The following is a 26440-nucleotide window of genomic DNA, read 5'->3' on the forward strand; positions in this document are numbered from 1 at the left end:
TTATTTCACAGTTTAGTCTACTGTGAGTAGTCAATTTCTTTTCAGGCAGTTGTATTTAGAAGATTTAGAAATATTCCTCAGCCAGTGAATTAGTTAATATACAAGTGTGTGCAATAGGTTCAATATTATACTATCAATCTACATTTTATTAGATATTATAATTAAATATTTATATATTATTGCATCTGTTCAAGGTGGTAGCACACAGTAGTGAAGTAGCTTCTCGAGATCCTGGGTTGACAGCAGATAACAGCAGGATTATCGATTATTTCAATCCTCGCCCAATGAAATTGGATAGGGCCCAGACCCCAATAGGGGGTTGGAATATAAACATTAAGTACAGCTCAGCTTGATCAATTTTTAAAATCAATTTGGCCATATCAATTCATCCGAAGTCCTAAACTCCCGAAGACATTTCAGTTCAGCATGGGGTTGAAGGACAAAATGAAGACGCATTAAAAGCAAAATAAAACATAATAGCACACAGAGAAATAAGAGAATAAACAGGGCTTACTTGCTAGGGAACTAAATGCTAGTAGACCACCGCAAACACTCCTTAGCAAACTTTTGCCCTCAACTAAAAAAACAGGTTTAAGACTTGACCTTCCAGATCAATGTTCTACAGGTCTTCTGTCCTACTTCAAGACTTCCTCCATTCTGCTTCATGTTTTGTATTGTTTGATGTGTGACATGCTTTGAACACCTCCTGAGGAATGTAGCCAGATTACTTCCTTTTCAAAAGGAAATCTGTGAGAATAGCCCGAGTCTTAAATAATGACAGAGCTCCCCACCATAGTCGAACCACTCTTCAACCTAACCGTATTGGCTGCATATTGATTTAGAACATTATTTTTTACAAAATAATAATTTATATTAATATTCTAAATGTAACAACAATTTAAAGATTTTCTTAAGATAATTTAAATATTTAAAAATACAACAAATGTTTACTTAAAGGCCAACTAAAGTGTTGATTAAATTGATGTTGCAGCTCTTGAACTCATCGTCATTTTTGCACAAAAAGTCTATTTTAGTTGAAAAATTGACATCAGATACTTTGTTTTCTGGAGATTTTTTTGCACGCTCACTCTGCTTTGATTATTCAATCATCAAAGTTTGTCACCGTCTTTAAGTAAGTAAGTAAGTAATATTTATTTATATAGCGCTTTTCCAGACCAGGGTCACAAAGCGCTTAAACAAACAAAACAATACTCAAAAAAGTATATACACTTTAAAGATCAAGATAATACTGAGAACAACACAGGAGTTCCAGAAAATCAAGGAAAAGCCTGAACAAATAGAAACGTCTTAAGATGTTTCTTAAAGGAGTCAGTAGACTCCATCAAGCGCAAAGAGAGAGGAAGATTGTTCCAAAGCTTAGGAGCAACAGCCTGAAAAGATTTCTCTCCTCTGGTCCTGAGTCGTGTGCGTGGAACCATAAGTAGATTCTGATCCACAGACCTCAGAGCTCGAGCTGGGGTGTAAGGCTGGATCAGATCAGTGATGTAAGGAGGAGCCTGACCATGAATAGCTCTGAAAGTAAGAACCAGAATTTTAAAGTTGATCCTGAAAGAAACTGGAAGCCAGTGAAGAGTTTTAAGGATCGGAGAAATGTGAGTTCTGTCATCAATCGTGGAAGTCTCCACCTCCACGGAACTTGTTTAAACAAAGTAGTGGGCTAGGCTCTCGTGACTTCTCGTTCGCCGAGATTTCAGACGGGGGAGAACTTTATAAAGAAATACCTTGAAAACATCGTTATGATGAGGGACCTACTGCATCTTGGAGAGGAAGACATTGGAACCATGTGAGTGAGTCGGGAGAGTTGGATTTTCACATTACTCGCCCTATTTACAAAGGCAGAGAAATAAAGTGATGACATCTACTATAGAATAGAATACCTTTATATCCAAGAACAACCGCCACCACAAAAAAAACCACCCTTTGTTGTGTTTACAACACTGGCAAAAAAAGTGTTGCAATATTGTTTGGACAATGCTTTTTTTAATTAAATTCAGTTTTAGCGTCTCTAAAAACAAATACAAAATATATTTTCAATAAAAAAAAATACGTAAATGAAATGAAATTAATGTACAAAGATAAATAAAAGGGTAACTACATAAATGATAAACTAGGAATACAAATTAATTGCAGCCAAAATATAAGTAGTGAACAGCGCAAATTGTTTTTTAAACACTGGGCGGGGTTGTCATTGCACGTCATTTACAGAAAAAAAATAATAAACATTTAATCAGAGGGCAGAATTCACTAGACGAATGATTTTCTCCAAAGGTGTTAAAATAAACTAGTAAACGCAGGTCCAACAGTGAAGTTGGCCTACTATGTCATGTCTTGACGTTCGCTCACCAGCCTCGTGATATTGGTAAACCTAACATGACGTTGCAGTCTAGCCTTTAACAAGCAGCCGCTTCGACCAATGGGATTCCGCCTCAGCTGCGGCTAAACAAATAGGATTGGTTCAAATATGCAGAGAGGGCGGTCTTTCTGAGAAACAGTGCGTATCGGGTTAGGTTGTTAGAAAGTTAATGGCTGGGGGAAAGAGATCCTCCTCAACCCTCGCTTCGGGAGAGTTTCTGGATTCCCTGAAGTAAAATAACGCAAATATCCAAAAAGAATTCGGCTGGGCGGACATATAAGTGATCAGCTAGCTCGGCGACGCACGTATCTTGAGAATAAGTATGCAGGATGCAGTAGCCGGGACGGCAATGCTGACGGACGGCTTCGAGGACGAGATTGACTCGGTGACTCCTCGCTCCCCGGTGGGAGCTGGGATCGGGGTAGGAGCGACACCAGGAGGGGTCGGACTTGGGGGCATTGGGCTCGGCGTGGGAGGAAAGAAAGTTCGTCTATACGGCGAACCCGGCGGACCCACGACAACAGACAGACTGGATTTCAAACTAGCGGCCGCGGCCGTCCTCTCCTCGGGTCCAGGATCCGGCAGCGACGAAGACGAGGTTTCAGAGGTAGCTAAGCTAGTTAGCTAAGCCGTAACCGAAAAAAGGACTAGGCCGCTAAACTACATCTAATTACCCAACACGTTGACTTAACACCGGTTGTTTTTTTTTACTTTATCCGAGCGAAAACGTGTTCTAATATCCGCCATGTTGTGTAAGACACGGTGGTAGTTGTTGACGCTGACCAACTGTAATGTTTTATTTATGCAGCGCAGGCTGTAGCCACGGCCTAGTTCGGGGTGGAAGCGACGACGGCCTCGTTTGCTGCTGTCGTCTTGTAACACCCCATCATAAGTTCGCAGTTCTAAGAAAAACAGTTTTAGATTCTAGACCAAACGAATAAATAATCGTATCTCACGGATGAACACTGGCCCAAAAGTCGCACAATGTTGTAATTGTGGTGCAATTACGTCACTTTCGCAAAAACGTGTACATTAACTCGGATCGTTCTTTGGCCAACTTGTGTTTGGATTGTGAGGTTTTTTTGCTTGCGGAACTGGGTCTAAATGTAACAGTTTGTTTTGACAATTTAGTGCGTCCTCCTCTCGAATGGTTTCGTACTCGTCGTTTATTGGGATTGTTGTAATTTAATATTTACATTTGAAGGTAGTTCTGACCCCTGGACTGCTTGCTTGTGGTCAGAGAGGACAGGTGTGGTGGCATCTCCACGTCTAGGGACACACGTTTTTTTTTTTTAAACCAACTTAGCAACATCTGTCAGTCCAGTTCGTGACAAGTGTACCTTTAGTCCACTACAATTTAAAACACACGTGATGCAACTTGTACGATCTTTTATACTTTCACGTCCACTGCGTGGGGAGCGTAAAAACTCGATCGTTACATAGAAATTAAATAGTTTATTAAACAAAAGATGCCACGGTATTATTAAGGGATAAATGTCAATAAATGTAACTTTAATGCATTGACACGACTTTCTATGATATCATCAAGGTATAAAAGGGTTTGTTATTATCAAAAGTGATTTTTTTTATCTTCTCTTTACGCGATGGAGACATGTTTTTATTTCAGTTTTTATCCTATTGTAAACATTTTTGCTCAAAGATCGCTGACCGGGTTTGTTTAAGTTTCACTTCTAGTCTCCTGACCTACTTCAGTGATCAAACTTTTTTTTAGTTTATCGCTGGGCAATTAAAATGTATTTTATCCTTTTACAGAAGTATCGGTAGTATGGTGATAAGCTCGCACCTTTCAATACACATTTATTAACACATGGTACAGAAAGCTTCTGCCAGTGGCAAACACTGAACTTGTTTGACTGCAGTACAGTAAATATTTGATGGGTTTTTTCCGTCATCCTCTCCTGTTATAAATACAAGTTGCTATAATTTTTGTGGTATACAATGAATCGTCACTAGCTTTTGGTGGTCATTTGAGAGAGAAAAAGTGCTCTTTCCTACGTTCAATTTCTTATTCAAAGTGTATCCATTTGTCAAGGCATGTGGTTGTTTTTTAACAAGTCGCTAAATGAAGTCGTCTGTCATACCCGGAATTATAGTTATAGTATAGTTAAGTTGGCTTACAAGTCTGTCATGGACAGGTTTTCAGGGTGCCCTCTCAAGTTGTGGAGTTGCTTGTCTGGGCTCTAGCTAAAAACTGAGCCCCAGGATTAAGAAAATGCCATTCTCTGCCCTTCCAACTCTCTGGATACCAACACTCTGTGGGAACTGTAGTTCAATTATAGCAAAGACTGATCTCCATTGTTGACTGAATAGCTTCGGTAGAACAACATTTCCCCTAAGTCTTTGTGTTGGTTTATGCGTAGAATCTTGCTAGCTATATTAGGAGCTACATCATTTAAAAGCATTTTTCATGAAACGAAAACTCTTGTTCCCTTTTTAAATTCCACAACTTTTAGAAAGTATTTTGCTTGAAACCTTACAATTGTTAAATAATAAAGAATTGATAATAGTATTTAGTGTAGTAGTTTAGTTATAATAAGTATAATTGTTTTCGACCAGTAATTGTATTGCTTTATGGATATTCTACTATAAACATTTCACAAGAAAAATACCTTGCACTCTCCAGAAACTGTTCTTAGATTATTGACAACCAAACCAGGAACTTGCGCTATTTGTAATCACTAGTGTCACTTAACTATTAAAATGAGATTTACACTTTATAATCTGTCATCTTAAAACAAACATGTTATAGTTGCTATTGCCTGATGATCAAGCTATGTCTATAGCCAAGACAAAGCAGACTGTTTCTTATGTTTATACATTATATTCAAGTCAATAGAAGAAATCAGATTTGAACTTGCCATGGATAAAAGATCAAATGTCCACATGTTTGGTTTGACTTGGTTAACTATGCTAAAACCGTCTGTATTATTGTAGCCAGTTCTAGACACATCTGCTGATTGTCTATCATTACGCCAACAGTGTTTAGGTCTGTGTTGCCAAACATCTCTGAAGTCGAGTAGCTTTATAGGAAGTTTAAAACGATAACTTGTCAACAGATAAGGAAACAGAAAGATACTTTAGAACTCTTCGGTTCAAAAAGTGCAATTGACAGATGGTATTCTGGCATCAAGAGTCGACTGAATAGCTTCACGTTCAATGTAGTCCTGTCTGAAGTGTTTCCTGTGTGGGATTTTATTTTCGATTTTCCTGCTCTCTTTCCATTGAAAGAAGTAAATAAACGAAGGCAAAAGGCTGCTCTTTTTTTAGTAGCTGTATTTTGTGTGTCTTAACACTTCAATATTTACTTGTTTTTAAAGTTATTAAAGCGTCCATAAATATTTTTCAAGTAGTGTGTCCCTTTTGATAGGTTGTACTGGATGTTTTGTTTTCCCTGATGAATGTCAACAACAATTTTACTTTCCTGTCCAATAGGTGGAGTCCTTTATTCTGGACCAGGAAGACTTGGATAACCCCATAATGAAGACCGCATCAGAGTTGCTTTTGTCGAGTGCTACAGATGGTGTAGATTTGAGAACTGTTGATCCAGAGACGCAGGCACGACTCGAAGCTCTTCTTGAAGCCGCAGGTATGGCAACTCTGTCTAACCTACAGCCTAAAGACCCCTGGGAAGATGTGTTTAAATCTGAATGAATTACTAATATTATCTTAAAAAATTGAATTCTATCCAGTCTTTGTGCAGGATAGATCACTTTAACCAGTTGTGGTTTAAAAGCCAATATCAAAAATATAAAATGGTGACTACAGCTTTCTCATTTCTTTATTAAATATTTTTACATATTGATTATCGACACAAATATTTGTATATAATTACTTGTAGAAATGTGCTTCCAAATAACTTATTTTTTTAGAAAAATAAGAGAATTTTCCAGTCAGCAGTTGAATTTAGTAAATCCGATCTCAGAATTATTAAGTCAAGTGTGAATCAATCAACAAAGGTTGAAAAATAAATATAAATTCCAAGTTCTTTTTACTGCATCCGAGCATTAGTAATGCCTCTCATTTCATAAGTATAAAAGTAACAGTATTTTGTTAAATATATATTGAATTTCCAAATATGTTCACCAGGAAAGATCCACATTTGTAAAATTGCATGCATTACAAACAATCTAACATTTGTGATTCATTTTGTTATTTCTTAAGACTTCCCATGCATGACATGCAACATACAGTTGAGGCCTGGCATGTGAATTCAAAGTGATTTCACCGTCATGCAGGAACCAGGTTTATATTGGCATACAGACAATTGATATTCAGTCTTCATATATTTTATATTTATTGTTCCCTTGATTTCATCTAATTGTGTAGAGTTATTTGGCTCAATTAGTTTTGCTGTACGGTGGGTAGGAAATCCTGTGTGGATTATTCCAGCAGGCCTGGGTGTCCTGCCCTCGTTTGGGCTTATGAACATTACCAGGCAGATTAACGCTCCAACACTACTGAGCGTCAACCACATCATGCAAAGCGGCCTGTTGACCGACTCATGGCTAATCTCCTACTTCTCTCTGACTAGTCAGGAAAGGCACCTAGCATTATCTGTATACCTTTTGCATGTGGTTTAAAGAACTTGGCATAAAAAAAAAAACAACTTTAAAAAGTTTGGAGTTCATGAATAAATCCAGGTTCTTCTCGTTTTAACCAACCGTCCATTGGTAGAGAAATCTCAGGCTTTAAAGCTGTAGTTATTTACTTTGTGGTTAAAAGGTTTTAAACTATTCTGTGGACATGTTTCAATATAACCAAGGCTGATTATTATTTGCAATGGAAGAGCGTTTTACTCTCTAAATACACTATTGGCTTTGCATTATTGTGACCTTCAACTTAAAGTCTTCCTACATCATTGGCATTAGAAGTAACTAGTGTTGATGCCCAAACAAATTTGACATCTCAGTAGGTCAAGATTATAGATAAACCAACTAATCCGTAAAGATCTTTAAAATGCTGATGTTACACTATGTCAACTTGAATTCTGTATATCCTAAAGATCTCCACTACTTCTACTACTACTACAGTATATCTGGTCTTACAGCAGTATAGCCCACACCAAACATGACGCCATCGTCCAAAATGTTGTGGTAACAACTGTGGTGTTCAGTTTCACGCAATTCTTAGAAATAACTTAAAAACCTTAAAACCCTTCTTGCTGCTTGAGTACCTAAGATGTATTCACTGCACATAGCAACAAATGACCTAGTTAGGTTCATGTATGCACAAAATTAGACTGCAAGTAAACTGTTTACATTGTCATGATCATACTTCCTTACCACAAAATTGAAGCAAAACGGCATGTATTGATGAAACAGAATTCAGATGCAATACCTCGTGAATTAATGAATTTAAGTTCATAATGTTTTAAATGGACTTTACATTTAGACAGTGCGGACACTGTACTGTATCAAATATCTTTATAGACGTACAAAGTTCAGACAAATTATCAATGAGAATAAAACAATGGTTTTCTTCAGATCTATTATTCTCATTCATTTTTTCAAACTTGAATCATATTGCATCATCCTTATCATTATACAGTCCGTGGTAGTGGTAAAAACATGGTAACCACAAAGACTGAAGTACCCCCCACTGTCATGTTGGTCAAAGTTCAACACATTTAAAAAAGCTTTTCAAACATTTGTTTTCTACTTTCTTTTATCATTTAAATGATGCATCCACATATTAATGCAATTTTTCAATGGAACCTGTTAGAAATTGACTTCATAATGTAGGTCAAAAACATTTGTTCTCCTGCTGTTTCCTTCATTCTTTTCTTTTGGGCAAAAACACATCCACTCATTTTTTTTCTTCTCTGTTATGACTCTTGTGTTTTCCTCCCAGCTGTGCTCTTTTTCTTCTCCCTCTTGTTGAGCAAAATCTCCAGTTACATTCTCACACATGCACTGTCCCTTCCCATCTAGAATGAACACGATGTTTTATCCATCTTTTCCTTTTATTTGTGTCACCAAATACAAAAGAACTGTTCAATTTTTGCAAAGTTGTTTGTACAGAAAAACCTCTTCAGATGCTCGGGGGGATAGTATGTTTCTTTAAATTTAAATTTTTAGATTGTATGTTAATGAGTATAAACTTAAATCATGCAATATTAACAAATGCTTGTGTGTGATTAGTTGTTTTTTTTGTGTTTCCTCCATCTCTCTTATGTATCTTGCTACTAACCATCAATTGGATTGGCTGGACTGGACTTGCTTCTTCACCTGGCCTGGTTTGGTTGTGCTATCCCTTGGTTTGCCTTGCCCTATGCACCTCTGCCCTTTTGGTATTTGGCAGGCATCGGTAAACTGTCCACTGCCGATGGTAAAGCTTTTGCAGACCCTGAGGTGCTACGGCGACTGACGTCATCTGTGAGCTGCGCCCTGGACGAGGCTGCGGCAGCCCTCACACGGATGAGAGCTGAAAACACACTCAACGCTGGCCAGGCCGACAAGTATGTATTTCATCCATGTAGACCATTGCTTGTCGTCGTATACATGCATTTAGCGTGATCGGCATATCTTCATGAAGTGCAGGGTAATATGACGCTGAAACACTATGCAGATAATGAGTTGGATTTCAGTAATTTGAACGCTAGTGTATTTGAAGATGATACACGATTTCTCAAACTTAAGTTAAGCCATTAGAAAAGGAATGTGCACTTTGAGTCAAAGCGTTGGTTTAACCAGTTCCTTAATAATGGGGTTTTGTATATCATTTTTATCAACTATTTGGTTTCTTTAGTTCTAGCCAGTCTTATGCATATATTCTGCTTATTCGCCTTTAAAATTAAAGTTCTAAGTTGCCTCATGTATGTCCTTAATGTTGCTATTATTCAGAAAGTTGAAGTTTATGATTTGATGATGATTGAATTGATTATAAAAATACACAATATTCAATTTATCTAATCTTCCTTTGGCTTTATTATGTTGTTATGTCATCTTATTCATTTGAAGTGCACTGTATCTTAATCTAACATGTACGATTGTTTATTCTTTTCTTATTATTTCTTATTCTACTGTTTACTTGCTGCTGTAACGGCTAAACTTAACCATGGGACGAATATATAAATATCTTATATTTTCTAAATATAATATAATAACATGGTGTTAGTGCTTTTTAACTACTTCTATTGATTGTTTTTGCCAATTAATAAAAACACTACATTTTGAATGACAGGGACCAGGCTGTAGTCGGAGAGAGTCCTTTTATTGAATAACAAAACACTGGCTGTTGTTGGACACAACCCGTGTGTGCTTGTCCTTCTTGTAGCTCGTGTTGCAACTGTGAGGCGATTGTGTGTTCACCTGTCACAGTGGCAGTAATTGTAGCAGTTTGGTTATTTTCAGCCGTAGTTTAGCGGAGGCGTGCTCGGATGGCGACGTCAACGCAGTACGCAAATTGCTGGACGAGGGCCGGAGTGTAAACGAACACACAGAAGAAGGAGAGAGCCTGTTATGCCTCGCCTGCTCAGCTGGCTACTATGAACTTGCACAGGTATGCAAAAGATGTTATGGCAATCGGTTAGTCTTGAATATTGTCACCCCCAAGTACGTTTGGAGCTGCTATAGAATCATTTTTTTTGATTGCATCTTGCGTTATTTATTTAGGTTCTTCTGGCCATGCATGCCAACGTGGAGGACCGCGGGATCAAAGGGGACATAACGCCACTGATGGCTGCTGCCAGCGGAGGTTATGTGGACATAGTCAAACTACTTCTCGTGCACGGAGCAGACGTCAACGCTCAATCCTCCACAGGTAAACCAGTCTCTACTTTAAGGCTGTCAGCACTGTTTTATGTAATATTTAAATTCTTGGTAGCACAGTATGGAAGTATATCTGTGGCATCAAAATATTTCATGGTCATATTTAACATTTCATGTATTGAAGTTTGTTTTATTTTTATTTTAAACATTAAAATGATCAGAATTGAATATTTATTTTACAGATAATTAAATTCAATAGATTTTCAATTTATGACTTTTTAAAGAGCTGGGTATGATAGTGCCACCAGACGATACCTTTCAGCCAATTATGGTGGCACTATTATACCAACATTTTTATATTGAATTTTAAGGGCTACAAAAAAGAAAATTGAACACAACACTATACACAATATTGAATTTGATATTCAGTCAAAACAAATTCAACCTTTCAATATAGAAATGATTTAATTAAATTATATCTTCCTCTCTCTTTGCGCTTGATGGATTTACTGACTCCTTCAAGAAACATCTTAAGACGTTTTTATTTGTCCAGGGTTTTCCTTGATTTTCTGGAACTCCTGTGTTGTTCTCAGTTTTATCTTGAACTTTAAAGTATATTTTTTATTGAGTATTGTTTTGATTGTTTAAGCGCTTTGTGGCCCTGGTCTGGGAGAGCGCTATACAAATAAAAATGACTTACTTACTTACTTACTCTCATATTCAAAATTCTGGTGGAAAGGATATAATTCGATAGCACAGAATCTCTAGATATATGATGTGGACTATGAAAACTTGTTTTAATAAAGTAAAGTTGTCCTTTTAAATAAACTGAAAATGCTTTGACTGAAAACTATTATAAGAGACCGTCTGGTGATAATCATGTCATAGTTCTTTTGATCATGGGTCGCACGTGTGTGCAGCAACATCTAACAAAGAGGAAGTGACATAAATCACTACACCTCAAAATGCATAGAATACATTTCAAGATTCCAGGGACACTGTTAATTCTAAAATTCTTCTATTTTTGTTCCTCCATTTCAGGCAACACGGCCCTAACGTACGCATGTGCCGGGGGGTTTGTGGATGTGGTGAAGGTACTTCTCAAAGAGGGTGCTAACATCGAGGACCACAACGAGAACGGACACACACCTCTTATGGAGGCTGCCAGTGCAGGCCATGTTGAGGTGGCCAGGGTACTGTTGGAGTATGGGGCTGGCATTAACACTCACTCTAATGAGTTCAAAGAGAGTGCGCTAACACTCGCCTGCTACAAAGGTCAGATAAAATTTTATATCATCCATTAAATTCTTCCCTTTTTCCCCAAATTGGTGTTTTCTTCATGTACTTTATTTTCCCTTTTTAGGTCACCTTGATATGGTACGTTTTCTGTTGGAGGCTGGAGCAGACCAGGAACATAAGACGGATGAAATGCACACAGCCTTGATGGAAGCCTGCATGGTGAGCATCTGACCCAAATTTATACCTACTGTAAACTTCATAGTTCTATAGAGACTTTGTTCTTTAAAGATGTTTTGCCTTAGTTTTTCCTAAATGACATCTGGGTTATGCCTTTTTGATGTATTGAATAACTCATACAAAAGAGAGAATCCTGAAGATGGTTGACTATGAAAGCTTCCTGAGCACAGGAAGGGAACATTTAATTGAGTCTACTTTAGACACATAATCTCACAAGTTTCTAAAATATGGCTAAACAAATATTTTTTATTTTGGTCTAAATTTCTTTGTCAGCTTCCAGTCTACTCGCCATCGGAAGTCTATATGCAATTAATTTGACATATTTACTTTGAGTAAATAGATATGTACTATTGTATAATAATATTAATAATAATCACTATTGTTATTATTATTATGCGCGTAAGAGTATGTCTTGGTGTTGCAAAGGTGAAATGACCTTATATTGAGTTTTTCTAATGACCCTTGTTGAATATTTGACAATAAAATCATTTAACTAAGTAATAAATCACTCAAAAGCAGTTAAGATTTTCTCAGATCTTTGTTCAGGTGCTTATCTCCACCCTCTTTGTGTGTCTCGCTGTCCCAGGATGGCCATGTGGAGGTAGCGCGGCTGCTGTTGGACAGCGGTGCACAGGTCAACATGCCAGCTGATTCGTTTGAGTCGCCTCTCACCCTAGCAGCCTGTGGTGGACACGTGGAGCTCGCTGCTCTGCTAATTGAAAGGGGAGCAAACCTGGAAGAGGTGTGTTTGTATTATATATTGTAATACCAGCTTTGAATATTGTACAATTTTTGTTTTAAGTTGCTTCTCTGGAATCATGTTATTAGTTCAATGTGAGCGCCAAAGTACATTGTAGAGACTGTGATGTATTTTATAGAACCATATATAATTTACTGTGTCTTTAATAAAGGTCAACGATGAGGGCTACACTCCCCTGATGGAGGCAGCAAGAGAAGGCCATGAAGAGATGGTGGCGCTACTGCTAGCTCAAGGTATGATCTAATGTGACTTGAACGTTGTTCCTCCTCTAGTGAGCGTATCAACACTTCGAAAGGTGCACAAAAACGGTTCATCCATTACCAAGCAGTGCCTTATATGATGTTAACATTAGTGCAGACTCGCTCAAAACTGTTTTTATTCTCTTATGTTTTAATAATGGCAGACTTTAAAAACATTTACAAAACATTTATTTAGATTAATCATAGAAAAGGCAACTGTAAGTATATCTGAGATTTTATTCCACATATAGATTTCAAATGAATTTTTTGATAAACATTTATACTCTATTTTATTTAACGTGTCAAATGACAATAAAGTTTCTCAATCAAACACTGCAAAAGAAGAGGGGGGGGGGGGAGTTGTGTTCTTTAAAATTATTTTTGGTCGTTGTGTTTTACTGAATGAAATCCTTAATCGCTGTCCAGGTGCTAACATCAACGCACAGACAGAAGAGACACAAGAGACCGCTCTGACTCTAGCATGCTGTGGTGGCTTCTTGGAAGTGGCCGACTTCCTCATCAAGGCTGGGGCTGACATCGAGTTGGGGTGTTCTACCCCTCTCATGGAAGCAGCACAGGAAGGCCACTTGGAGTTGGTTAAATACCTTCTTGCTGCTGGTGAGTCTTGCCGTTTTATTTTAGTGGGAGGAAAAAAGTTCAACAATGATGAGTATCAATCACTATTTTTTTCAGGGGCAAACGTTCACGCGACCACTGCGACGGGTGATACAGCATTAACGTACGCTTGTGAGAATGGACACACAGATGTGGCGGATGTGTTGTTACAAGCTGGAGCTAATCTGGTAGGTCTTTAACAGAATTCTGCTAGTCTTGCCTGACTGCCAGTATTGGCGGATTCAGAAACTTTTGTTACCAGTGTTGTAAATGCAACATAATTCATATTTTAAAAGCAAAATATTGATTTTAACAAACAAATAAAATACATTTAAATATAATTTTTTTGCAAGACGTTAATGGACTTTTTCTCTTTTTTTTCCAGGAACACGAGTCTGAGGGAGGGCGGACGCCTCTGATGAAGGCTGCAAGAGCGGGGCATCTCTGCACTGTGCAGTTCCTAATCAGCAAAGGTTTGTTATTTACCCTCATTTCATTAATGAAATTAGGTTACATGAGCAAGAAAGTGAACATATTTTCTCTGTATCTTGGGTAGAGGGATCAGATGAGTTTCTAATTTCATCAAACAAATGTTTTATCTCACTTTCCAGGTGCTAACGTGAACAGAGCCACAGCCAACAATGATCACACAGTGGTGTCTTTGGCCTGCGCTGGAGGACATCTGGCTGTCGTGGAGTTGCTGTTGGCACATGGTGCTGATCCTACACACAGACTCAAAGTAAGTGCCACGGTCCTACCAGAAAGTCTGCAGCGTAGTGATGACAATTCTAATTAAATGTTGTTCATGCTTCTCTCTGTAGGATGGCTCGACCATGTTAATTGAAGCTGCTAAGGGTGGTCATACAAATGTTGTGTCCTACCTGTTGGATTACCCAAACAACATTTTGTCTGTCCCGGCACCCGACCTTTCCCAACTCACTCCCCCTTCGCAAGATGCCTCTCAGGTAAATGGAGAAACCACACATTTTTTTCAACGGGGAGACATTTCAACTCAAGAACACCATGCTTATATCTCTATCTGTTCTCAGGTCCCTCGTGTTCCATTCCAAGCTCTCGCCATGGTGGTTCCTCCTCAGGAGCCTGACCGTGCCCCATCAAACATCTCAACGCCTCCTCCTGCCTCCAATAAAGGTATAATCGTTCTTTAAAATGCAACCTGTGCTCGGGTTCAACCAGCTGTTTGAACCAAGAGACTCATTTTCTCTGTCACTCCAGGTATGTCCAAGCAGCGGCAAGCAGCCCTTCAAACCGGTGTCCCAAGCTCAGTAGGCCGAGGGCCTGAAAATGAGCAACTACCACCCTTTCACTTGTGCCAACCCCTGGAGTGCATCGTAGAGGAGACGGAGGGGAAATTGAACGAGCTGGGCCAGAGAATCAGCGCCATCGAGAAGGCCCAGCTTCAGTCACTCGAGCTCATTCAGGGGGAGCCGCTGACCAAAGACAAAATCGAGGAGCTGAAGAAGAGCAGGGAGGAGCAGGTATCCCATCATTGATCTTAATATTTGTGATGGTCATCTACCCACTCCATCTGTCATGTTTGATGAAGCACTCTCTTCGCTATAGTTGCATCTTTATACCGAACCCATTTATTTTATTTAAACATTTACTTAAAACGTAATAATAATATATGTATACAAGTTATAATAATCATACATACAGTGAAGATTATAATTACTTTTTTTCCTAGTCTAATCTGGATTAACACTTAATCGCAAATTGATACTTTTTCAGTTATTCTTATATACAAAGTCAGGGTTTGAGGCTCAAAGGGCTTTCATTTTGTAAAGCAAGGATGTGGCCTTCCGCCCCTTTTAGGTACAGAAGAAGAAGAAAATCTTGAAGGAGCTCCAGAAGGTGGAACGCCAGCTGCAGCTGAAAACGCAACAACAATTCACCAAAGAGTACATGGAAGTGAAAGGCTCAAAGGAAGAGCAGGAGCCAGGACAGAGCCAGGGTCCTGGCCCGGGGCCTGGAAACATGTTGTGCACTCCCGAATCCCTTCCCATCGTACTTGGCGCCCAAGTTAACACCAGCTCTGATACAGATGAAGAAGCGAACAAGGATGGAGAGCTACAGGAGCCTCCCGGAGAGGAGGGAGAAGAGGTCTGACCTGATGAACAAAACTTTTTGATCATTCAAGATGCATAAATGTCTTTTTATTTTTAGGAGGAAGATGACGATAATGATTATGTAGAGGACGATGAAGACTCGGAGGAAGAGGCAGAAGCAGAAGATTACACCAAGCTTCCGCAAGTGGGCACAATCCTCTACAGAGATGGTCCTCAACCACCACCGCAGCAGCCTCCTCTACCGCCATCGCCACAAACTCAGTCCCAACCTCCCCCTCCGCCTCTCCAGGCCGCCTTTGTTCCCATCCAGCCACTGCCGGACTACAATCCAGCAGACTATCCAGGAAGCACCAGCCCAGAGCTGCAAAGGGTACTAGTAGGGCAACAGATGTTGAGTCAACAACAGCAGGGTCAGAGTCAACAGTTGGCTGGTTTAGGACCTGGAATGATACCTCAGCAGACCCCAGATGGACTCATGGTCGCGACGCCTGCACAGACGCTCACAGACACACTGGATGACATCATGGCAGGTAAGGTCCTTCATAAATGAAGGTTTTATTCACCAACGCCTGCCCCCAATTAAAGATTTTACCCCTTTTCCCATTTAGCTGTGAGCAGTCGGGTTCCAATGTTGAACACAACATCACCCACTCCCCTCTTCCAGCCACCTACACAGACGCCTGCAAACATTGCATCACCACCTTCTGTCTTACCTCTCTACCCCTCTGTGGACATTGACGCGCACGTAAGACATAAACACTCAAGTCTTTTTTTTCTTTTTTTTTTTTAGCTAAAGCATTTTTTTTAACAACAATGTTTATCCGACAGACCGAGAGCAATCACGACACGGCACTGACGCTGGCATGTGCAGGAGGCCATGAGGAGTTGGTGTCTGTGCTCATCGCTCGAGGAGCCAACATTGAACACAGAGACAAAAAAGGTATGGCTTGATAAAGGTGAATGATTTATAATTATTGATCGCTAATGGTCCTATCCTACTCCCTTCCTCACAGGTTTCACCCCTTTAATTCTGGCTGCCACAGCCGGTCACGTCGGTGTTGTTGAGGTGCTGCTGGACAAAGGGGGCGACATTGAGGCTCAGTCAGAGAGAACCAAAGACACGCCGCTCTCGCTGGCCTGCTCTGGGGGACGTCAAGAGGTGAAGAGCTTTTCATGCTGTTGAGCTTTAATCTCAAGATGTTACGGAAACTAAAAAGTCTCCAACAACAGGTCGTTGAGTTGCTGCTACTGCGAGGGGCAAATAAGGAACATCGCAATGTCTCAGACTATACTCCTCTGAGTCTTGCTGCTTCAGGAGGATACGTCAACATCATCAAAATACTCCTAAACGCTGGAGCTGAGATCAACTCCAGGTAAAGCTGCAATTTCATAATGGCCGCCCGTAACTATTTGCATTAACCCCCAAGTGGCATTATGGGATTAGTCCTCATTAAAATTTCCTTTTGTTTTTTTCCCGAACAGGACTGGCAGTAAACTTGGGATCTCTCCCTTGATGTTGGCAGCAATGAACGGCCATGTACCGGCTGTGAAGCTCCTGCTGGATATGGGCTCGGACATCAATGCCCAAATCGAGACCAACAGAAACACGGCTTTGACATTAGCTTGCTTTCAGGGCCGGGCTGAGGTTGTCAGTCTTCTCCTGGATCGCAAAGCTAACGTAGAGCATCGTGCGAAGGTAAATTCACTTATCTAACATTCACACTCGGATATGGTAATGAAAATTATTTTGGAAACATGCCCTGAAAGATCTAATCATGATTTACATCATGCCATGGACAATGGTTAACTTTGCTTAAAAGGTTACGATAATCCCATGTGATTAAGTAATCAACTTGATAGTAAAATCAGGTCAAATAGCCATATGAAGGAGATTCCTTGAAATATAACCACTCGATGGATCTTCATAACCCATCTGTCTGTTGTATAATCACTGACTGGGTGTTATGGTTCCACAGACTGGTCTCACTCCTCTGATGGAGGCAGCTTCAGGTGGCTACGCAGAGGTTGGTCGAGTGTTGCTGGACAAAGGCGCTGACGTCAACGCCCCCCCTGTCCCTTCATCCCGGGACACAGCCCTCACGATTGCTGCTGACAAGGGCCACTATAAGTTTTGTGAGCTGCTTATAAACCGGTTAGTTCAGTTCAATTTGTTTAGTTATTATTTTCATTTTCCATGCATCACGATGGGTCTTTTGCATATTTAAGGGGCGCCCACATCGATGTGCGCAACAAGAAAGGAAACACACCTCTGTGGTTGGCGGCCAACGGTGGTCACTTTGACGTGGTACAGCTGTTGGTGCACGCCAACGCCGATGTGGATGCTGCAGATAATCGCAAGATCACTCCTCTCATGGCTGCTTTTCGAAAGGTGAAAAAAAGATAATTTTCTTAGGTGATGTTAAGTCCTTTACTGACCTAAATTTATTTTTCAGGGCCATGTAAAAGTGGTGCAGTACCTTGTCAAGGAGGTCAACCAGTTCCCGTCAGACATCGAGTGCATGAGATATATTTCAACAATTACGGACAAGGTAGGTTTTTATATCGTGAAAGTGTCTTAACAATGTCTCAACTATGCTCAATTGTTTTCTTCGGTTATGGCAGGAGTTGCTCAAGAAGTGCCACCAGTGTATGGAGACCATTGTCAAAGCCAAAGACCAGCAGGCAGCTGAAGCTAACAAGAACGCTAGCATTCTTCTCAAGGAGCTCGACTTGGAGAAGGTAAAGCAAAAGTTTGAATTACCTTTTACCATACCACTTGTAAAACAGGTTAAAATAAACAACCTTTGAGAGGTGCATACGGGGAGGTTTTTCTTAAATGGAAATTCTTATTGTGCACAGTCGAGAGAGGAGAGTAAAAAGCAGGCTCTGGCTGCCAAACGAGAGAAGCGCAAGGAAAAGCGCAAGAAGAAGAAGGAAGAGCAAAAGAGGAAGTTGGAAGAAGAAGAGGGGCAGAAAACCAAGGATGATTCCCTGGACCTGCAGGAGCAGAAGGACGATTCGGCCGATGGTAATGTTTCTTTCCAATTTGGAAGTTCATGTGTAATCAAGAGGGATGTCTTAATTTTTATTTTTTATTTTTTATTCAGAAACTGAAGTTCCTCTTGAGCCCCCCAGTGCAACTACCACCACCACCATCGGAATCTCTGCTACTTCAACCACTTTCACTACAGTTTTTGGGAAGAAGCGAGCAAGTGTGGCAACCACCCCGAGCACCAACCGCAAGAATAAAAAGAACAAGACCAAGGACTCCTCGCCAAATGAACCCATCATTTTACAAGATCCCCAGGTGATTTGATTTATTTTATTTCAGATTTGTCTTGTTATAAATGAATGCTCTGTGCACGCCAGAATGATGGGATGAGGTTCAAAAGTATTTCCTTTTTTTTTTACTCTTAGGTTGCACTTGCACAGCACAAAGCTGACAAGAACAAGATCCACGGTGAACCTCGCGGCGGTGGTGGGGGAGTGGCGGGAGGCAACAGCGACTCGGATCCACTTGACAGCACGGACTGTGCCAGTGAGAGCAGCAGCAGCGGTGGCAAAAGTCAGGAGCTCAACTACCTCCCCGACCTCACCTCCTCTGCGTCGTCCTCCTCTTCGTCATCTTCCTCTTCATCATCCTCGTCGGCGCCGTCTTCAGGTGCAGCGCAGTCCCTGCCTCTTTTGTCCGGCCCGGAGAAAAGACACTGCCTCCCGCCTCAGAGTGAAGGAAAAATGGACAAGATCACGGTGTCTATTTCAAAACCAACACAAAGGTGAATTTGTCTCGTAGAATCTAGCAAATCAGAATATAAACCTTTTTCAGCCCGACTGAGCCTTTTGAATTCATCCATTTCAGAGCTCCAGACATGAGCGACTCCTCATCCAACTCTCTGCCGTCTCCATTCAAGACCATCGGCCTTCCTGTCACCTCGCCTAACAGTAAGCTCAGTCTCACAAGCCCGAAGAGAGGCCAGAAGAGAGAAGAAGGTTGGAAGGAAGTGGTCAGAAGGTCAGTAGCAAAGTCCATCCTGATTGTACAATCGATCAACCTTTTTTTTTTTTTTTTTTTTTCCAGATCAAAGAAGCTTTCTGTACCAGCATCGGTGGTTTCTCGAATCATGGGTCGAGGAGGCTGCAACATTACAGCCATTCAGGACGTGACAGGAGCTCACATCGACGTAGACAAACAGAAGGACAAGAATGGAGAGAGAATGATCACCATCAGGTAGCAAATGACTTGGCATTGCCGCATTTATAGAACTTTGATTAAAAAATGAAATTTGATTTAAAATCCAAGAAATATTGTTTTTATTATAAAAAAAAAAGTTCTGCTGCTGTAGAGTATTGCTAAAGTATCTCAAAGAAATAATATTGCTACATTTAAGTGTTCTGAGATTTTCTTACAAACCAAGAAAACCCTATTTTATTGTTTTTACCTAGAGACATGCTAGGCTACAAGTTGTATTTTTCTTTCAGAGGAGGCACGGAGTCCACGAGATATGCTGTGCAGCTGATCAACGCTCTAATCCAAGACCCAGCCAAAGAGCTTGAGGACCTGATTCCCCGAAATCACATTAGAGCCCCAGGCTCCAAAACGGTCTCAGCCTCCTTCCCAAGCACCTCGGGGGCCACTAGTGGTTCAACCACTGGCCCGAAAGCGCTCGGCTCACTGGTCACTTCCACGGGCACCTCGTTCCAGGCGTCCTCTTCGTCATCTTCATCCTCGCCCCAGGCCGGCGGGAAGATCGGAAAGGGGTTGTCGTCAAATGTCAGGCAGCCATTTCCAGTGTCCCTGCCCCTGGCGTACGCACACCCTCAACTGGCTCTACTGGCTCAGACCATGCACCAGATCAGACACCCTCGGCTGCCAATGGCTCAGTTCGGTGGCACCTTCCCTCCGGCCCCCAACACCTGGGGCCCCTTCCCTGTTCGACCCGTCAGTCCAGGCAGTGCCAACGGCTCCCCCAAGCACAGCGGAGGGACGAACGGGACGCCAGGACAGGCGAGACCGAACTCGACCCACAACGATCACGGCAGCGCGGCCAGCTCAGGAGCCCCCGTCACCACCACCGTCACCAGCACCACCAGTGCTCCCAATACATCCACAGCTAACGCATTGCCTCACTCCCCGAATCCGACCCCCTACAATCCTCAACCAAACGTTCTCACCCCGTCATCGGTCAGGAAGCAGCTGTTCGCTCCCGACTCCAAGCCCATCGGAGTCCCCAATGTGTCCATGTCCAGCACGTCTAGCAGTGGCAGCAATGCAGGACGAGGCACGGGTTCGCCTGCACATTACAGCTCCTCCACTCCGACAACTGCTAGCGCCGCTCTGAACCAAGTTGGAAGCATCTCACAAGCTGCTGTCCAGCAATCTAAAGTGGAGCCAGTTGTCGTCGCCCCTCCTGGAAAAGAAAAGGCTCCTCTAGCTGCAGAGTCTGCGTCGTTGAACGAGAGTGCCGGCTCAGTGGGTTCCACGACCCCTGCCATGGCTTTCCCTCCCAAACCAGAGCCTCGGCAGCAGCAGCTGCCTCCCCCTCCATCCTCCGTATCGTCCACGGACGTTCTCCCGCCGCTTCTCAACGCACAGCCCAACTCCCACCATCCTTCAGCGACCTCTGCTGCTCACTCACACAATGTTGCACAACCCAACAACACTGTCCCCGGCTTCTCAGCACAGGCGCCCAGAGTCTCTCACCGTATGCAGCCAGCAGGGCCTTACTACACGCTCCCTGAGCAGCAGACGCAACAGCAGCAATCCGTCTTCGTGCCCTACAACCCTCAGCAGGAACAGGCGAAGCAAAACCAGAGTCAGACGTCTCAGCCCACGAGTTTGCCTCCTCAGGCCCACAGCCAGGCGCCAGGTCAGCTCCCGGTCTCCGGTAACCTCAACCTGATGAACGGTTCTCAGCTGCAACATGTGGCCAATACAGCGAAACAAATGCCCCTCAACTTTGGACCAGCAGGCCCCTTCAACTTCAGCATCTTTGAGAACAACAACCAGGTGAGGATGTTCTCATTGCCTTCAGTAGTTTTCAACTACTGTATTTTTCAGACTATATTCACCTAAATCGGTAGAGTTACTTGGTGAGGCTCCGTAGTATTATTCTGCAAGGCTCGGCAGAGTTGCTCGTCCAGGCTCCTCAGTATTACTCGACAAGGCTTCAAAGTAATGCTTGGCGAGGTCTAATACTAAAAAGCTCCACTGTGGCTCACATGGTTGAACAAATTGTGCCTTATATTCCAGTTGGTGTTATGGTCTTAAAAACTCAATAAAATGAAGTTGTTTTTTGTTGTCAAAGCCACTTCTTTTGAAGCCAACAACTGTCCTCTCCGCAGGTGGGAAACAATCAGGCGTGGGGTGCGTGTCCCTTGCCTGCTCGCTCCCCTCCCGAGCAGTCCTACACGGCTCCACCGGCCTACATGAACATGGGACAGATGGAGAACATGATGCCGCCGCCAGACAGCTCCAAGGCACCTGGCTATCGTTCGGCCTCCCAGAGGATGGTCAACAACATGGGTAAGTTGATTCTTCCGGGTATAGATAAGTCCAACTCGCACGAGGGGCCAACATCTTTTACCAGTGGAGGAAAAAAATATATATTTACCAAACTGTCGGCAACGGTTAGTATAGATCGTGAATTTGTCTTGATGACAAAGGCGTAACATGAAACTGAACAGCAGATAGTAGTTGCAGATTAACATCAAGTCAGTGCGTTCAATTTTGTTAAATGACGGATGGTGTTAAGGAACATTGAATCAAAGACCTTAAGTTCGAAATATATTAAAGTTGTCCCGGATATACATTTTTTTTGTTGGTGTCTCTTTTATAAATTACTTCCTGGAAATAAAACAAAAAAACTTTTGCACTTGCAGCATTAACCAGCTATGCCACCAGCATCTCTGGGAACCCTGTGTATCTGCACAGTCATGCACCAGTTGGCACGCCCTCATTCAGCAGACAGCACTTTTCCCCTCACCCCTGGAGCGCCTCCACGTCAGGTAGTAAGTGTTTGTCGAGTTTCTTTCCATCATTACCTACTCGGGATTATCATTAACTTCACCCACGATCCAGTGGCCATTTGAAAAGACCTTAACCCTACAAAGAAACCACCATCCTGAGGCCGAGAAACAGTGCCTTTATAGTGTGACCCGAACATGGACCAGATTCACAGAGAGGGAAAGGGAAGGTTCCTGGGAAAAAAAGCGAGTGCTGGCATGTGTATACATAATAACACGATGTGTTAAACATGGCAAGCTGCTGCGACGAGTGAGACATGGAGCACTTTTTACGACGTTAGTTGTTAAGCCATTTTTATTTCTCACGTGAAGCCACGCAGATGCTGTTGGCATGAGTGAAAACGCAACCCTGGCTGCCAAGTCCTCCCACAACAGCTAAAAAACACTTGTCAATTAAATCTGGGATCTTCCTTAATGATCGGTTGATTTTGTGAGGAGTCCTTAGTCTTAGTCTTTTACATAATAATAAAAATTGAGAGGCCAGGAGTAAACATTGGTTTAGTTTTTTTTTTAATATTTCAAGGTTCAAAGTTATTTCTTAGGTCGGCCTATTGATGTCTTTTTAAAGTTCTCATCAAAAAATTAAAAGGTGCAGCTGGTATTTGAAGTAATACAACAATAAAGTTCAATTTATTGCCGGATATTTGAAAATTATAAAGATGACGTCTTGTGTGTTAAGTGTATGTGTATGAAAAAGTGTTAGAAACTTAAACCATACAGCGACGATGACCTCTATGCGTACCTTGTTATGGCGGCATTCACCTAGTAACAAAAAAATCATAATCTTCTTAAAGGTATAATTATCATTTTATCTTCTCCCAAGGTTTTCTTAATGAATCATAATTGTAGGGAAAACATTTGGAGGAAAGATTGCACAGACCATGTGGGGAGTGACAATAATGTGGCAATTTTAGGTTAAGGTTAATCTGCAGGAATAGATCATCAGTTTATATCTTCAAAGCAATACAAAGAAGTCTTCAAAGAGCTGCAACCAAATGAGTTTTTACAACTTACTGAAGGAAACTATGTTCGTGACAAAATGTCTTTATAGTCCACTCATCTTCTATCTCTGCCACCAGGAGAGCCTCAGGTGCAGCCTCCCTCCACCGCGTCATCCTCGACTCTCTCCACATCCGTCATGGCTCCGCCTCCGCAGTCCAAGCAAGGCGGCGTGTCGCAGCAGGACCGGAAGGTTCCGCCGCCCATCGGCACGGAGCGACTGGCGAGAATCAGGCAGACGGGCTCGGTCAACCCACCGCTGCTCACCACCAGCTACACAGCATCCGTGGGCCAGGGTGGAATCTGGTCCTTCGGGGTCGGCAGCGCTTCAGGTACGAGGAGCTTGAGCCGCTTGGCAACTGGGGGGTCTGAGGGGAAAAATCAATACACTAAAAAAGCTAACATTTTTTTGTTATCATATTTATTTTAATAGCTAGATAGTATATATAAATAAAAAGTAATTGTATTTTTATTTGCAGTTTGCTATTTGAAAAGAGTTTTTGTTCATTATTGGGCTGCACTTAAACTCCAAGCCGCTAGATGGCAGCAGTCTTTACCTCCTCTGGCAATAAAAGTTTCGGATTCCAATTCTTTTAGCTGCAGTTTTGTAAACACGACATAGATGTCATGTTATGAATAAGACACTTTAAATAAAATTGAATTGAATTGAAAATACAATAAAATCATGCAATATCCCAGCGATGACTGAGGACAAGGAAATACAGTCAACTAAAGCTGATGTTTGGACATATTTTTGTTTAAAAATAAATTAAATCACTTTTTCAAGAGTCTTGTGGTCTGTAAATTCTGCAACACCAGAGTCAAGTACTTTTGAGTTTTATTCGAGTACTTGACAAATGTATCCTCCTACAGTATCACAATATATCGCATTTGTTCGTCCACAATAGTGCTGTGTATCGAATCACCAGATTCCTGCCAATACACACCACCAATGGCAACTTGAGCATCCATCCTGAAGTAACTTTTGAATCTCTTTTCAGAGGCCATGTCTGGATGGTCCCAGCCACTGATGAGCAACCACATGATTCACCCTCAGCTGCAGGCGGAGCAGTCGGCCTTCTCCCAGCACCAGCCCATGGAGCAGGACGACACCGGCATCGCGAACCCCGTGAACAACTACCACCAGCCGCAGCATCTGCCCAGCAGCTACATTGACTTCCCAAAGGTCACTTGAAGCCCCCCCTCGTGGTGTCTGCTGGCACACATGAAGAGCTCCTTCAGTAATCTTGTCATTGTCCATGCAGGGAATGCCCTTGTCAATGTACGGAGGAACCATGATGCCCCCTCATCCTCCCATGGCAGAGGGGCCGGGGGGACCGATTTACAACGGTTCACACGCTGGTGACCCCGCATGGAACCCCATCATCAAAGTGGTCCCGAACAATGCAGACAGCTCTGATCCACAACAGCAGGTGACTTTTGTTTGTAAAGACGGGGTGTGACGGCAGTTCCTGGTTCGTCCTTATCAAGTGGATGATTGACACTTCTTTTGCTCCGCCTCCACAGGTGTGGCCGGGTACCTGGGCTCCACACGTGGGCAGCGTGCACCTGAATCACGTCAACTAGGCGGCCTCGGCAACAATCAAGCAAACGCATGACCCGACTGAGGAGCAACCACCGACTATGACGACGACGACGACAAATTGAAACCTGTTAACTTTAGTTGAGACCTGCGGGTGCAGAGGTCGAAGAATTGGAAGATCTCTAGACAGCAGTCTATGATGTGCCTATCTCATTTGAGTGAAGAAGAGTTTTGGGAGAGCTGTTAGCGGTATCCCCACGATGCAAACAAACGCGCGCATTCACCTGTTCAACAGGACCATTCTCTGCGTAGTTTAGCAGTTTTGACTTAAACCCACCACACCGTTCTTGGGCAACAGGGGGCTCGACATGAAGTAGCTGTTTTAACTGGGCCCAGAACTAGATGATGATTACCTAAAGAGAACGAGAAATCAACCTTTTAGAGTGGTAAATACATGTATAATTGTTTACATACTAAAAAGGGTTAAAATGAGAGTAAATTTCATGTCGTATAGTGGCTCTACTTTATGTAGCCTGTATTAATGTGAAATATTTACCTTAATATTCAATAAAAAGATTGAAAAGTACTGCTTTTGTGTCGACTTTTATGGTTCAGTGACGACAACTACCCTGAGCTGGTTGACCTGGAAGTGAGGGCCAACTTTAGGGTTTAGATTCAAGTTCAATTGATGACCGTTTCAAGCCTGCTCGCTAACAGGTTTTCTTCAACGAACCCTGGGTTGCATTGAAAAAACGACTACTTCGCACAAATCTCCGTTTGAACTCTGTCGATTGACTATAGACACTAATTGCTTTAATTAAACTATACATTTCCTGCCTCATATCTTGCAAATATGTTTCATAAGTCTGTATTACTCATGTAAGGTGTGTTCAAACCGTCAACACCAGTAGTGGGAAGTTACGTTTCCACATTCGACCAAGTGATTGTTGTTGGGAACCATCAAGTGAAAAGCCTTAATACAATGGAAACGCATATCAAAATGTAATTTATTAAAACGATACAATTGTTTTAAATTGGTTATAATTATGTTATATTTATTTTATTTAGATCTAAAAATAAATAAATAAATCTTACACTATACTAAAAATGTATTTATAATATCCACTTAAACATTTATAGGAAATAAATACTCTCAAAAATTGGGGGGAAAGTCCTCAAAGAAAAGCCCTATAGTCAAATTTAAAGCTGAACTAGTAATAAATAAATAAAACAAATGATAGGAAGTTTCTACATTACCTGATGAGTTTTCCTTTGACCTCATGAGGGCCACATTTTGTCTTTAACACTAGTATTACTCTGTCAGGATTGATATTTAAAATATGGTTTTCTGTACTAAAAGGGCTCAGGAAAATGCTCACTTTAGTTTAGTCTCATTCATGGTTCACTCTAACTGATGCGGCTCTGCATTGGCAAGCACCTGCTTCCTGCCTACAACATCCTACCAACACCGTAGATGGATAAAATAGATGGTTAAAATCTAGTCGTTTTTCCTGGCCGTCCAGGTGAAAAGTTTCTTCTAAATTTCTGGGTCCTGGTTCTCTGGTGCTCCCGAAGACATTCCCATGTAAGC

The 26440-nt window shown here is 41.7% G+C and overlaps 1 protein-coding gene across 2 annotated transcripts; it reads left to right on the top strand.

The window, feature by feature from the left end:
- The first annotated feature begins 2497 nt into the window (after window positions 1-2497).
- On the top strand, window positions 2498-25435 carry ankhd1 (ankyrin repeat and KH domain containing 1). Of its 2 annotated transcripts, none has more exons than XM_087799780.1 (39): window positions 2498-2981; window positions 5828-5981; window positions 8696-8852; window positions 9733-9895; window positions 10009-10156; window positions 11146-11379; window positions 11468-11562; window positions 12167-12322; window positions 12492-12573; window positions 13006-13197; window positions 13273-13382; window positions 13580-13667; window positions 13806-13933; window positions 14016-14159; window positions 14244-14346; window positions 14431-14693; window positions 15031-15318; window positions 15382-15814; window positions 15893-16029; window positions 16113-16224; window positions 16298-16443; window positions 16515-16657; window positions 16767-16980; window positions 17261-17436; window positions 17511-17673; window positions 17738-17833; window positions 17907-18023; window positions 18144-18312; window positions 18392-18591; window positions 18702-19060; window positions 19144-19296; window positions 19363-19512; window positions 19764-21291; window positions 21627-21807; window positions 22164-22292; window positions 23387-23638; window positions 24308-24492; window positions 24572-24739; window positions 24834-25435. In XM_087799780.1, the coding sequence occupies exons 1-39, from the start codon at window positions 2697-2699 to the stop codon at window positions 24891-24893; spliced, it is 8061 nt and encodes a 2686-aa protein (XP_087655906.1). In that variant the 5' UTR covers window positions 2498-2696; the 3' UTR covers window positions 24894-25435. The 2 variants fall into 2 exon arrangements, with proteins under 2 accessions (XP_087655906.1, XP_087655907.1); XM_087799781.1 differs by having other exon boundaries at window positions 22164-22289.
- The last annotated feature ends 1005 nt before the right edge of the window (window positions 25436-26440 follow it).

This window comes from Callionymus lyra, chromosome 9, assembly GCF_982586985.1.
Source record: "Callionymus lyra chromosome 9, fCalLyr1.hap1.1, whole genome shotgun sequence".
Taxonomy (NCBI): Eukaryota; Metazoa; Chordata; class Actinopteri; order Syngnathiformes; family Callionymidae; genus Callionymus; species Callionymus lyra.